The 15,401-nt window shown below is 37.9% G+C and overlaps 1 protein-coding gene across 4 annotated transcripts in view; it reads left to right on the forward strand.

The window, feature by feature from the left end:
• The window catches only part of LOC105484396 (maestro heat like repeat family member 9), a 131,756-nt gene that overhangs the window by 65,822 nt on the left and 50,533 nt on the right, over positions 1-15,401 (forward strand). For all 4 annotated transcript variants that reach the window (XR_011611043.1, XM_071075536.1, XM_024793643.2 and 1 more), the window contains exon 16: positions 13,761-13,898. Coding sequence is in view for 3 of the 4 variants with exons in the window: in XM_071075536.1 (XP_070931637.1) it covers positions 13,761-13,898 (138 nt within the window). In the remaining variant the exon portion in view is untranslated. The remainder of the gene's footprint in view (positions 1-13,760; positions 13,899-15,401) is intronic.

The following is a 15,401-nucleotide window of genomic DNA, read 5'->3' on the forward strand; positions in this document are numbered from 1 at the left end:
TTCTGTGGTTTATCACATTTATTGACTTGCGTATGTTGAACCATCCCTGCATACCTGGTATGAAACCCACTTGATCATAGTGGATTATCTTTCTGACTTGTTGTTGAATTCATTGAGCTAGTATTTTGTTAAGGATTTTAGCATCTTTGCTCATCAAGGATATCGGTCTGTAGTTTTCTTTTTTGGTTGTGTCCTCACCTGGTTTTGGTATTAGGGTGATGCTGGCTTCGTAGAATGAATTAGGGAGGGTTCCTTCTTTCTCAATCTTGTGGAATAGTGTCAAAAGGATTGGTACCAATTCTTTTTTGAATGTTTGGTAGAATTCTGCTGTGAATCCATCTGGTCCTGTACTTTTTTTGTTGATAATTTTTTAATTACTGTTTCAATCCCTCTGCTTATTATTGGTCTGTTCAGGGTATCAAATTCTTCCTGATTTAAGCTAGGGGGTTTACATTTTTCCAGGAATTCATACATCTTTTCTAGATTTTCTAGTTTATGTGCATAAAGGTGTTCATAGTAGCCTTGAAGGATCTTTTGTATTTCAATGGTGTCTGTTGTAATATCTCCTGTTTCATTTCTTAGTGAGGTTATTTGGATTTCCTGTCTTCTTTTCTTGGTTAATCTTTCTAATCATGTATCAATTTTGTTTATCTTTACAAAGAACCAGTTTTTTGTTTCATTTACCTTTTGTATTTTTGTTTATTTGTTTCAATTTCATTCAGTTCTGCTGTGATCTTGGTTATTTTCTTTCTTTGGCTTTGTTTGGGTTTGGCTTGTTCTTGTTTTTCTAGTTCCTTGAGGTGTGATCTTAGGTTGTCTATTTGTGCTCTTTCAGACTTTTTTATGTAGGAATTTAGGGCTATGAACTTTTCTCTTAGCACTGTCTTAGCTGTATCCCAGAGGTTTTGATAGGTTGTGTCATTATTGTAATTCAGTTCAAAAATTTTTTAAAATTTCCATCTTGATTTCATTTTTGACCCAATGCTCATTCAGGAGCAGGATTTAATTTCAATGTATTTGCATGGTTTTGAAGGTTTCTTATGGAGTTGATTTCCAGTTTTATTTCACTGTGGTCTGGGAGAGTGCTTGATATAATTTCAGTTTTCTTAAATTTATTGAGGTTCATTTTTTGGCCTATCATATATTCTATCTTGGAAAAAGTTCCATGTGCTGTTGAATAGAATGTGTATTCTGTGGTTGTTGGATGAAATGCTCTGTATATATCTGTTAAGTCCATTTGCTCCAAGGTATAGTTTAAATTCATTGTTTCTTTGTTGACTTTGTCTTGATGACCTGTTTAGTGCTGCCAGTGGAGTATGAAGTCCCCCACTATTATTGTGTTGCTGTCTATCTCATTTTTTAGGTCTATTAGTAATTGTTTTATAAATTTGGGAGCTCTAGTATTAGGTGCAAATATGTTTAGGATTGTGATATTTTCCTGTTGGACAAGGCCTTTTACCATCATATAATGTCGCTCTTTGTCTCTTTTAACCACTGGTGCTTTAAATTTTATTTTGTCTGATATAAGAATAGCTACTCCTGCTCACTTGCAGTGTTCATTTGCATGAAATCCCCTTTTCCATGCCTTTACTTTAAGTTTATTTGAGTCCTTATGCATTAGGTTGGTCTCTTGAAGGCAGCAGATAGTTGGTTGGTGAGTTCTTACCCATTCCGCAGTTCTGTATCTTTTAAGTGGAGTGTTTAGGCCATTTACATTCAATGTTAGTGCTGAAATGTGAGGTACTATTGCATTTGTCATGCTCTTTTTTGCCTGTGTACTTGTTTTTTTGTTTTTGCTTTTTAACTTGTATTTTGTTGTATAGGTCCTGTGTCATTTATGCTTTAAAGAGGTTCTGTTTTCATGATTTGTTTTAAGGGTTAGAGCCCCTTTTAGCAGTTCTTGTAGTGGTGGCTTGGTAATGGCAAATTCTCTCAGAATTAGTTTGTCTGAAAACAACTATATCTTTCCTTCGTATATGATGCTTAGTTTCACTGACTACAAAATTCTTGGCAGATAATTTTATTTGAGGAAGCTGAAGATAGGGCTGCAATCCCTTCTAGCTTATAGAGTTTATGCTGAGAAGTCTGCTGTTAATCTGATAGGTTTTTCTTGTTAGGGTACCTGGTGCTTCTGTCTAACAGCTCTTAAGATTCTTTCCTTCCTCTTAACTTTGGGTAACCTGATGACAATGTGCTTAGGTGAAGATCTTTTGTTGATGAATTTCCCAGATGTTCTTTGAGCTTCTTGTATCTGTATGTCTAGATCTCTAGCAAGACTGGGGAAGTTTTCCTCAATTATTCCCCCAAATGTATTTTCTGAGCTTTTAGAATTGTCTTCTTTCTCAGGAACACCAATTATTTTTAGGTTTAGTTGTTTAACATAATCCCATACTTCTTAGAGGCTTTGTTCGTATTTTCTTACTCTTTTTGTCTTTGTTGGATTGGGTTAATTTGAAGACCTTGTCTTTGAGCTCTGAATTGTTTTCTTCTACTTGTTCAGTTCTATTGCTGAGACTTTCTGGAGCGTTTTGCATTTCTAAAAGTGTCTCTGAAAATTTTCTGAAATTTTTATTGTTTTTTCTTTAAGCTATATATTTCCTTGAATATTTTTCCCTTCACTTCTTGTATCATTTTTTGGATTTCCTTGCACTGGGCTTTGCCTTTCTCTGGTCCCTCCTGATTAGCTTAATAACCAACCTCCTGAATTCTTTTCCAGGAAAATCAGGGATTTCTTCTTGGTTTGGAATCATTGCTGGTGAACTAGTATTATTTTTGAGGGGTGTCAATGAACCTTGTTTTGTGATATTCCCAGGTTTGGTTTTCTGGTTCCTTCTCATTTGGGTAGGCTCTGTCAGAGGGAAGGTCTAGGGCTGAAGGTTGTTATTCAATTTTTTTTGTCCAACAGGGTGTTCCCTTGATATAGTACTCTTCCCCTTTTCCTGTATATGTGGCTTCCTATGAGTCAAACTGCAGTGATTGTTGTCTCTTTTCTGGGTCTAGCCACCCCGTGACTATACCAGCGTCTGGGCTGGTACTGGAGGTTGTCTACACAGAGTCCTGTAATGTGAACCATTTATGGGTCTCTCAGAAGTGGATAACAATGCCTATTCCAGTGGAGGTGGTAGAGGGTGCAATGGACTCTGTGAGGATCCTTAGCTTTGGTGGTTTAATGCTCTGTTTTTGTGCTGGTTGGCATCCTGGCAGGAGATGGTGATTTCCAGAAAGCATCAGCTATAGTAGTGTGGAGGGGGACAGGTGGTGGGTGGAGCCCTAGAACTCCCAAGATTATATGCCATTTGTCTTCTGCTTTCAGGGTGGGTAGGGAAGGATCATCAGGTGGGGGTGGGGCTAAGTGTGTCTGGGCTCAGAGTCCCCTTGCGTGGGTCTTGCCGTGGCTGCTGTGGGGGATGGGAGTGAGAGTCCCAAGTCACTGGAGTTGTGTACCTACGAGGATTATGGCTGCCTCTGCTGAGTCATGCAGGTTGTCAGGGAAGTGGGGGAAAGTGGCAGTCACAGGCTTCACCCAGCTTCCACACAAACTAAAGGGGCGGTCTCACTCCCATCATGTCCCCTGCAACAGCCCTGAGTCTGTTTCCAGGCAGAGGGCAAGGCAGGCTTGAAAACTTGCCCAAGGCTTTTCACCTCCCAGCTGCAAAAGAAAAAGGCTTTAGTTCCTCCGCTGCCTGTGAAGTCTAAGTCTGCAAGTCAGATTCATGCCCTCTCCTGAGTTCTGGCCAAGAGGCTTCTTGCTCTATTCAAATTGTTACAAAGTTCAGCTCGAGAATTCCTTCTCCCTGCATAGTTTTACCCCCTGCTCCTCTGGCCAGGATGGATGGATCCTCCTTCTGATGGATCTCTTCCTGATGGATCCCTGTGGTGCCAGGCAGGAATGGGCTGCTTGGGGACCCAGTGAACTCCCCAGGGCCTTTCTGCTACTTCCCCTAACCCCTATATTTCACTTGGCTCAGCTCTCTGACTTGACTCAGCTTCAGGTAAAGTCAGAAACTTCTCCAGCAAACAGACCTTCAGCTTCTCCAGTCAGGTTGTGTGTTCGGGAGAGGACTGTCTCCCTTTCTTACTTCCACAGTTGGGGCACTCACAGTATTTGGGCTTTCTTCCGGGTCCTGCAGGAGCGTCTACTTCCTTCAGAGGGTCTGTGGGTCCTCTCAGGATTACTGGTTTGTCCTTACAATCAATCTGGAGCTAAAATACACAATGCAGCCTCTGCATGCTGCTCTGTCTGGAGCTGCAATCTAATCCTGCTTCCCATCTGCCATGATCTCTCCTAGTCACCAGGTGGGTTTATCTCTGAGCACTCTGTTCTGTTCTATTGGTCAATATGTCTGTTTTCATACCAGGACCGTACTGTTTTGACTACTATAGCTTTGTAATATATTTTGAAATCAGGAAGTGTAGTATTCCAACTTTGTTTTTCCAAGATTGTTTTGACTATTTGGGGTGTTCATTGGTCTCATACAAACCTTATTTTTTTCCTACTTCTGTAAAACAAGCCATTGGACTTTTGAGAAAGATTACATTGAATGTGTAAATAACTTTGGGTGGTATAGACATTTTTATTTTTTTGAGACAGGTCTCACTCTGTTTCCCAGGCTGGAGTGCAGTCACACGATCTTGACTTACTGCAACCTTGTCCTCTAGGCTCAAGCAATCCTTCCACCTTAGCCTCCAGAGTAGCTGGGACTACAGGTGCGTGCCACCATGCTTGGCTAATTTTTGTATTTTTAGTAGAGATGGATTTTGGGTTTCACCATGTTGCCCAGGTTGATCTCAAACTCCTGAGCTCAAGTGATCCACCCAACTTGGCTTCCCAAAGTGCTGGGATTACAGGCATGAGCCATCATGCCTGGCCAGTATAGACATTTTAACACTTTTAACTCTTTCAATATATGAACACTGGATATCTTTCCATTTATGTGTGTCTTCAATTTCCTTCATCGGCATTTTATAGTTTTCAGTGTACAAGTCTTTAACATCCTTGGTTAAATATATTCCTAAATATTCTAATTTTTATAGCTATTGTAAATAGAATTGTTTTCTTAATTTTTTCATATAGTTTATTGTTAGTGTATAGAAATGCAACTGACTTTTGTATGTTGATTTTGAATTCTGCAGCTTTACTGAATTTATTACATCCAAGAGGCATTTTATGGAGTCATTAGGGCTTTCTATATATACAAGATCATGTCATCTGCAAAGACAGAACATTTTACTTCTTCCTTTCTGATTTGGATGACTTGTGTTTCTTGTCTGAATGTCTGTCCAGGACTTAATATTCATTAACAAATTATTGAAGCTATATTTTAATACATTTGTCTTTTAACTTTTACATTAGAGTTAAATGTGATTTACACACCACCATCCCATATTAAAATATTCTAATTTTGACTATATATTTATCTTTCAAAGTGAGTTTTATACATTCACATATTTTAATGTTGTTACTCAGTGTCCTTTTATTTCAAATTGAAGAACTCCCTTTAGCATTTCTTGCAAGTTAGGTCTCATGGTTGTAAACTCCCTCAGTTTTTGTTTGTCTGGGGATGTCTTTATCTCTACTTAATTCTGAAGGACAACTTTGTCAGGTATAGTATTCTTAGTTGTCAGGTTTTTTCTTTGAATATACCCCACTCCCTCAGTTGTGAGGTTTCTGTTATCTGCTGATAGCCTTATGCTAGTTTCTTTGTGTGTGAGAAGTCTCTTTGCCTTTGCTGCTTTCAAGATTCTTTTTTTTGTTTTTTTGACTTTTAATAATTAGATTATAATGTGTCTCAGATAGTTCTTCTTTGAGTTGATCTTCCTTGGAGTCTTGAGCTTTATGAATCTGGATGTTTATAACCCTCACAAGATTCAGTTTTCAGCCAGAATTTCTTTAAATGTTTTCTCTCTGTCTCTCTGCTCCTTCCTCCCTCCCCCTACCTCTTTCTTCCTTCTCTCTCCTCCCCCAATTTCTGGAACTCCCATAATTTAAACATTCAGATATTTAATAGTGTCCCTTACATCCCTGTCTTTACTCTCTTTCATTCTTTTATTATTATTATTATTATTATTATTATTATTATTATTTTGGCTAATTTCAAATGACTTGTCTTCAAGTTTGCTAATTCTTTCTTGTGTGTGATCAAGTCTGCTATCAAAGTTCTCAATTGAATTCTTCAGCCTATTGTTATAATCTTCAGCTCCAGGATTTCTGTTTTGTTATTTTTTATGGTTTCTTTTTTTAATTAAGTGTATCTTTCTGTTCATGCATTGCTTTTCTAATTTTATTTAGTTGTCTATCAGTGTTTTCTTGCATCTCATTGAGCTTCTTTAAGATGATTATTTTGACCTCTTTGTCAGGCAGTTTGTAGATCTCCATTTTTTGTGGTCAACTACTGGAGCTTTGTAAGTTTTCTTTTGTGATGTCATATTTGCCTCATTCTTCATTATCTGTATAGCTTTGCATTGGTTTCATGCATTTGAAAATGTAAACACTTTTTCCCACTTTTACAGAGTGGCTTTGGCAGGTAAACACCTTTTCCTTTTCATGCCTGGGCTAATGAGATTACCTCCAGAATTGTGGTTGGGTGGAGTTGGAGCTAGGGCACCTGGCTGCTCCTGGGACTTGTGGTTGGCTGGTCTGTTACCATGGTTCAAGAAGGTGTGCCTCTTCTCTGGTTCCTGAGTGAACTGGCCTACCTCTAGGACCTTGATCAGTAGTGTTGTCTCTGGAATCAAGGTCCACTACAGGGTGCAGAAACAACAGACCTATTACCAAGTACAAAGATTGGTGTAGCTCCCTTTGGGTCTATGAGAGGGCTCCTATTGTGTAAGTGGGTGGGTCCCAGGGCAGGACTGGCTCCAGACCATGACTAGCAAGGATAGAACCCAGTCACAAGGCTGCTTTAGTGTTTACAGCCAGAACATGGTCTGCAGGATAGGTATGTTCCTAAGCTGGTCACTAGACAGGAAGAACTGCTCCCAAACTGCAGCTAAAAGGGGCTGGAGTCAAGGTACAGGACCTTTCCAGGATCTGCTGTGGGTCCAAAGTTAGCAGTCCAGCCTGCAAAATCACATATAGGCTTGTCTTTTGGCAGCTTTCTCAGCAGGCAGGACAGCTCTCAGGCCACTGCTGAGAAGATATAGAGATGAGTTACAGGGCTGTTTCAGGGCACAAAGACATAACCAAGGTCAGCAGGCCTGTTACCCTGGTTTCCTTGGTGGATGGTTTTGGTGGCAGAACCAACACCAAATGTAACTGTAGCCAAGTCTGCAGAGAGACCGGGTCATTTCTAGGTTTAGAACCAGGACCACAGTCAGCAAGCCTACCATCCAAGTATTGATTTACAGTCTCAAAACAGCTCTCCTTAATTTTAGAATCCACCATGTTTTTGCAACCTTCTACATAAACCCAAATAATCTCCAGCAAGGTACTTTTGCTTGGGAATGACTGCAAAATTATTGCTTCTCTGGGGGATAATCGTGGTGAATAATATTCCATTCTTGCTTTATTATGGATTTTCATAGAAATGCTTCTATTTCACTATTAAGATGGTTAATTTTTATTGGAAATACACTGTTATTAGCCATTGTTCTATTCATAGTTACATTTGAAATGTTAAATTTTATTGACTTTGATAGCGAAAAATATAATTTTTTACATATCTTATTAATACTATATAATAGTCACAGATAGCCTAACATTAAAACTATCATTGTAATATTCTACAAACTCGATATAGCTGGGACTTGACTTATTAGAATTTTATTAAAAATTTTTATATCTTACTCAGAGGTGATTTTGTTCTGTAGTTACTTATTATGTGTTGTCTCTCTCATATTTTTGTGTGAGATTTACATTCAATTGTAAAAATCAATTCAGTAATTTTAAATACTCCTCTGCACAATGGAATTACTTATGAATCTTGCAAATCATCTATTTCTTAAAATTTTGGAAGAAGCCTGTGGTTAAAATCATCTGCTGTGATCCACACATATTTTAGTACTATGTTGCCATAGAAATGAATGAGAAGCCACACACCTGTAGTCACAGCTACTCAGGATACTGAGACAGAAGGATCACTTGAAGCCAGGAGTTTGAGGCTGTCGTGAGCTGTGATTGTGCTTGTGAATAACCAGTGCATTCCAGCTTGGGCAACATAGCAAGACCTTATCTATTTTTTAAAAAGAATGAGAAAGATCTCTTTGTACTGATGCAGAGTAATTTCCAGGAGATGTTGTTAAGTAAAAATCAAACAAACTGCAGAGCAGCACAGATGCTACCTTTTGCATAAGAGAGAAAAAGAAATGTATTATACACTATAGAAGTATATAAAATGTAGACTTATTCTTTGGGAAATATATACATATGCACACATTAAATACATGTTTTATATATTATATATAATTCTATATAGTTTTATTATATATTATAAACTATAAGGATTTTAAAATATGTACTTGCCTTTTGGAGAGAAAACGAAAAGATAAACTAGATATTAAAGAAACTGGTTACTTTAAACGACATGGGAGTAAAAGGGAAGAATGGACAGGGATGGGAATGAGACTCTCCAAGTACCCCTTCTTGTGTAGTTTTGACTCATAAAATTATTGTTGAAAGAATAAAATTAAATCAAGAAGTAGAAAAAAGCCAAATTTCCTGTAATCCCAGCACTTTGGGAGGCCGAGGCGGGCGGATCACGAGGTCAAGAGATTGAGACCATCCTAGCTAACACGGTGAAACCCCGTCTCTACTACAAAAATACAAAAAACTAGCTGGGCGTGGTGGCAGGCGCCTGTAGTCCCAGCTATTCGGGAGGCTGAGGCAGGAGAATGGCGGGAACCCAGGAGGCGGAGCTTGCAGTGAGCCGACATCGCTCCACTGCACTCCAGCCTGGGCGACAGAGCAAGACTCTGTCTCAAAAAAAAAAAAAAAAAAAGAAAGAAAAAAAGAAAAAAGCCAAATTTAAACTCATGCAAATGAATTTATTTGTATACCAAATTAATAACCACACATAATTACTCCATGCAGCTTATGAACATAGTGCTTTGATTTAGATATGTTCCAAGAATGAAAATATGTATAAAGAAATATTCACTTTTAGTCAGAAGGTTTATTGGTATTGTATATTGATATTATCATTTTAAGACTAAGGTATGTATTATTTATCAGAAAGCAAATAAGTAAATATATTAATCCTATTAAACACCAGGGTTTTCCAAGTAAAAGGAAGGCAATAAAAACATGAAGCTGCAAAAAGGTAATATAAACTCTTATGTTAGCTTTGAACTAAAATATCAACATTATTAGTATAAACTCACGATTTAAAGAATAACTATTTCCAAGCTCCGAGTAAAAGCCAAGAAAACATGATATTCTGACAGCCAGTCGTACTTTAGCATCGACTTCTAATGGTTTCTAAGTGCTATTACTCACCAAAAGGATGTCTCCTTGATAAAATGGCTGGTTTCAGAGGTCAAGAAAAATAGATGAGTCAGGGACATCTAATTTTTCCACAACCCAAAGAAGAGCTAAAGGCCCATGGGGCCATATCAAAAGGACACAAGAGTCAACTCAAAGTGGCTTCTACTAGCCAACTTAGAGTATCAAAATAAATAGTACCTAAATAATTGTAACATTTTTTCCCCTTTTTAAAATTATTATACTTTAAGTTCTGGGGTACATGTGCAGAATGTGCAGTTTTGTTACATAGGTATACACGTGCCATGGTGGTTTGCTGCACCCATCAACCCATCACCTACATTAGGTATATCTCCTAATGTTATCCCTCCCCTAGCTCCCCACTCCCTGAGAGGCCCCAGTGTGTGATGTTCCCCTCCCTATGTCCATGTGTTCTCATTGTTCAACTCCCACTTATGAGTGAGAACATGCGGTGTTTGGTTTTCTGTTCTTGTGATAGTTTGCCGAGAATGATGGTTTCCTGCTTTATCCATGTCCCTCAAAGGACATGAACTCGTCCATTTTTATGGCTGCATAGTATTCCATGGTGGATATGTGCCACATTTTCTTTATCCAGTCTATTACTGATGGACATTTGGGTTGGTTCCAAGTCTTTGTTATTGTGAATAGTGGCACAATAAACATATGTGTGCATGTGTCTTTAGAGTAGAATGACTTATAATCCTTTGGGTATATACCCAGTAATGGGATTGCTGGGTCAAATGGTAATTCTAGTTCTAGATTCTTGGGAAATCACCAGTCTTCCATAATGGTTGAACTAATTTACACTCCCACCAACAGTGTAAAAGTGTTCCTATTTCTCCACATCCTCTCCATCATCTGTTTTTTCCTGACTTTTTAATGATCACCATTCTAACTAGTGTGAGATGGTATCTGACTGTGGTTTTGATTTGCATTTCTCTAATGACCAGTGATGATGAGCATTTTTTCATATGTCTGTTGGCTGCATAAATGTCTTCTTTTGAGAAGTGTCTGTTCATATTATTTGCCCACTTTTTCATGAGGTTGTTTTTTTCTTGTAAATTTGTTCAAGTTCTTTGTAGATTCTGGATGTTAACCCTTTGTCAGATGGATAGACTGCAAAAATTTTCTCCCATTCTGAAGGTTGCCGGTTCACTCTGATGATAGTTTCTTTTGCTGTGCAGAAGCTCTTTAGTTTAATTGATCCCATTTGTCAATTTTGGCTTTTGTTACCATTGCTTTTGGTGTTTTAAACATGAAGCTTTGCCCATGCGTACATCCTGAATGGTGCCGCCCAGGTTTTCTTCTAGGATTTTTAGTAACATTGAGGTTTTTTTTTATTTCATGAATCTTTGGTGGTTCTCAAAATGAGAGAATGAGAAGACAGACAGAGACAGGAATAGAGACAGACAGAGAGACAGATGCCAGCCACTAAATGTAGAAGGAATGCTAGAAGTGGCAAATCACAATTTCTGCAAGCCCTAATTTGATAACTAAATCCAGAAAAATCATCAATAGATGTTAAAAAAATTAAGTGAAAAGTTGTTGGAGAATGGAATATTCACATAACACCAAATTACCATGCTATAGATTACTTACTGGAATCTCAAAGGGAAAATATGACTTTACATTTTTATGTGTGGTTATCACTCAAAAAGAATTACCCTTGATCCTGTTGGGAAATAACACATTGATTATTACCAGTTTCCCATTATTTTTCGTCTGTTTCAATGATCTAGTTTTCCTTGACTTATGTTTGGAGATTTATATTTTTCCAGAAAATAATTTATTTCACTCAGAATTTTAAATTACTGCCATAATCACTGGGTCTCTACTAGATGGGCATATTAAAGTCACCAAGAAATATTTTTTAAGTATATAAGCCAGGGTCTGCCATCAGAAAACCTACTAGGATGAAGCCCAGACATGTGTAATGTATAAAAGCTGCCGGCAGAAGATCCTGCGCTCATCCTTGCCTAAGAACTACTAATGCAGATAGTCTTTTAAAATTTTTTATCTACTCCACACTTTTTTTCTCACTGCTCATTTTTTTCTTTTTTGTACAATGTTGATGAAAAATCTGTTTATCTTAATAGGATTTTTTTTCCTGTGCAAAAGGCAATAGGCTTATTCTATTGTTTTTCTGTTTCCTAATACAATGATTTCTGCCTTTATTATTTTCTTACACCAGCTTTCTTTAGTACTGTTTTCTATTTTGTGATATTGTTTCTCTTAATTTCAGGATATAAATAATTTATGTTAACATTTCTTTTTAAGTAAAATATTTAAAGTCAAATTATGCATTTACTTCCAACTATAGTATAAATATATGTTATGTATAATTTTTATTGTTTTTTATTTTGTTGTCATCCTTATTGAGTGTTTGAGTTCCTCTGTGGTTTAAGATTTTGATCCACAAATTAGGAGAGATTTCTCTTAAGTTTACAAGTGCTTTATAGGCTTTCTTTTTATTTTATTTAAACTTTCTTTTTGGTTTCTTCTTTTATTATATCACAAATTTTTGAAGTGCTTTTTAACTTTTTTGCTTTAGAGATGTTAATAATACTTTTTGACATGGTATCTAATTTTTGTGAAGGTTCTTTGAAAGTTTGAAAAGAAGATGTGATCTGTCTTTCTCTCTCATTCACTGTCTGTCTCACTCTCGCTCTCTTGCTCTGCCACTCCCTATCTTTCTGTGTACCTGATCTAAAGATATTTTAAATTCTTCCAAGGAAAACATGATTTTATAAAACTGTTTGTTTTTGTTTTTGTTTTTGAGACGGAGTCTTGCTCTGTCACCCAGGCTGGAGTGCAGTGGTTCGATCTCAGCTCACTGCAAACTCTGCCTCCCGGGTTGAGGCCATTCTCCTGCCTCAGCCTCCCAAGTAGCTGGGACTACAGGCATCCGCCACCATGCCTGGCTAATGTTTTGGGTTTTTTTTAGTAGAGATGGGGTTTCACCGTGTTAGCTGGGATGGTCTCAATCTTCTGACCTGGTAATCTGCCCGCCTCGGCCTCCCAAAGTGCTGGGATTACAGGCGTGAGCCACCGCACCTGGCCAAAACTGTCATTGTGTTTTTAAGAGATTTTAATCAGCATATTTGTCAGTTATTAAATGTATAAAGGCTCATGATACTCATGTCTTCACTTTGAGTATTAGCTCTTAAAAACTAAACTTCCTCAAACTGGCCTGTAGGTTCTGTCCCACGGCTTTACTGCTGTCCAGTTTTCTATTACCTCTCCCCTCCTCTCACTCATCTTTCAGGTGCTCAAACACGCCCTGCTTCATCTCCCTCAGGGCCTTTGCACATGGTTCATCATCCTTGAAGGTAACCTCTCTAAACACTTTTTCTAGCTAATGCCAACTCACAACTCTAAATCTAAATATCACTCTTCATTCTAACTTGAATCTACATTACACAATGTAAATTAAACAGTCCCATAGATCAGGGGTCCCCAGCTCCCTGGGCCACATATTGGTATGGGTTGATAGCCTGTTTGGAACTGGGTTGCACAGCAGGAAGTGAGCAGCATGCGAGCATTACCACCTGAGCTCTGCCTCCTGTCAGATCAGCGGCGGTATTCGATTTTCATAGGAGCACAAACCTTACTGTGAACTATGCATGCATGGGATCTAGGTTGTAGGCTCTTTATAAGAATCTAAACTAATGCCTGATGATCTGAGGTAGAAGAGTTTCACACCCCACCTCCCCAGCCATTCCTGGAAAAAAAAAGTCTTTAAAAAACTGGTCCCTGGTGCCAAAAAGTTTGGGGACTGCTGCTGTAGGTGCAGATGTATTGTGACAGCTGGTAGCTTTCTTTCCTAGTACTGACTACAATTAGAAATTCTGTCTCATTAGAGTAGTACCTAGTATAGTATCAGTCTTTCTAGCTTGCCTGGAAGCTCCACAGGGTCACAGGGTGCTACCGTTTTGCTCACCATTGTATCTCTATTTATTAGTGCAGTGCCTGGCCGGCAGTAGGTTATCACCTCTTAGCATATGTAGACATACACTGTCAAGAAACTCACCACCTGACTACAATCAGTATGATGGGGAAATTTAAATTGGGTCACTGAGTTTCCAACAATGGAGGAAAATGTAAAATACACACACACACACACACACACACACACAAAAGCATCTATTTTTCTATCCTGGTTTCTGTCTCTCCCCACTGCTGTGAGCACTGAAATATATGTGTTTGATGTTTTAGTGAGATTTGCATTCTAGTTTTACCTACAATATCTTGATTTTTATGACAGAAATCATGCAATTTGGCCTCTACTTTCCTTATAAACTTATTAACTATTTTCTTTCAGCTTCTGAATAACTTCTTCAGGGACCCTTTCCCAGAAGAATTTTTGGTCCTCTTCACAAACTGGATCAATGATTCCAATCCTATAGTTAGCAAACTGATCCTTCAGAGAATTGCCCATATGTCACCAGTTGTCAATAAGGTATGTGTATGTTATTTGTATCTGCCAGCATCATCAAAACCATAATATGAGATTTTGATGTTACTTAACATCCTCACTAGTAAAGCAGTGATATTTTTCAGTCTCTATATAACTAATACATATCAAAGCCTGCTGTTTTATTAACAAGGAAACTGAGTTGAATAGAAAGGATGTATTAAGTCCATTTAGTGGCTTTATTGCCTTACTTTTTTGTTGTTACAGAAAATCATTCATTGCACTCAGAATGTATTTATCCTCATTGCCCTAGACTTGTCTTACAGTCTAAACCATACACACATAATTTCTCCTCCAACATACACACGTGTACACGTTAATTCCTATCTCAGAGCACTTGTTCAAGCTTTTTCTTCTACTCATAATTTTCCTACTTTACCTATACATATTTACATTTTTCTCCTTTTTCAATGATCGGCCCAAGTCAAACTGCACTGAAAATTCTTATCTCTAGCAGCCTCATCCCTCTCAGAACCATATCAATTATGAGCACTCATATTTTATACCAGTGGCCATCAAAGCACAGTTCTTGAACCAGCAGTATCAGCATCAACTGGAGACTTGCTAGAAATGCAAATTGTGAGGCCCCACCCCAGTCCTATGGAATCAGAAATTCTGGGGTAGGCCCACCAATCTGTGTTTTAAAGGTCCTCCAGGTAACTGTTATTCAAGTTAAAGCTGAGAACAACAGACTTATATTGTTTCCCACTGACTCACATGAATAATTCTTGCCTTCCTGGTCGACTGAATTTAAGCATGTTCCATGTTCTGTAATTCTACACTCCAAAGTATCTTGCAAAATGCTGAGAGTGTAAATGTTCTATAAATCATTACTTTTATAATACATCCAATAATAAATCCTTGTTCATTTATTGAGCATGGCCTCTGAAAACTTAAGCCTATCAGTGGACACCCACTGTGCATTTATACTGACATAAGCCATGGTCTGTTTACTTTAAATGAATAATATAAATTAATGGATTTACCAGTAGTGTATACTCTCTTAGTAAGCAGCAAATTATTTATTGCTTTACCCAGAGCTCTTCCTAATGTTATTAACAACTGAAAGGAAAATTCTGTCAAGGCTTCCTAGAAGAGTGAAAGAAAAGTAGTGGAAAGTGATCTGGGTTGAGATTGCATATATTGTTTGTAAAGACAAAAATGGCCTCTGGCATTGACATAGTCCTTAGCTCTACTTTTTTCTCCGTAAAGCTATTATTTTGGCAAAATAATATTCATTAATTTCCTTTAGTCTTTTTCTTCTTGCCTTTCTTTCTCTCTGGTGTCTCTTTTGCATGTTCCTCCTTGCCTTCTATTCTGTTTGGTTCTGATCTCCATTGACTCCCATGACTTGCCTGAGTGTCTCAGTAGCTCTCATGTCCAAATGGGTCACTGTCATATTTAGAGGTCATTCTGCCAGTAGTGTGTTAGTAAATGTTTGACAGCCAGCTCTCTGAAAATAAGGCCAATTCCCTGGTGTAAAGATCC

The sequence above is a fragment of the Macaca nemestrina genome, chromosome 1, assembly GCF_043159975.1.
Source record: "Macaca nemestrina isolate mMacNem1 chromosome 1, mMacNem.hap1, whole genome shotgun sequence".
NCBI classification, from domain to species: domain Eukaryota; kingdom Metazoa; phylum Chordata; class Mammalia; order Primates; family Cercopithecidae; genus Macaca; species Macaca nemestrina.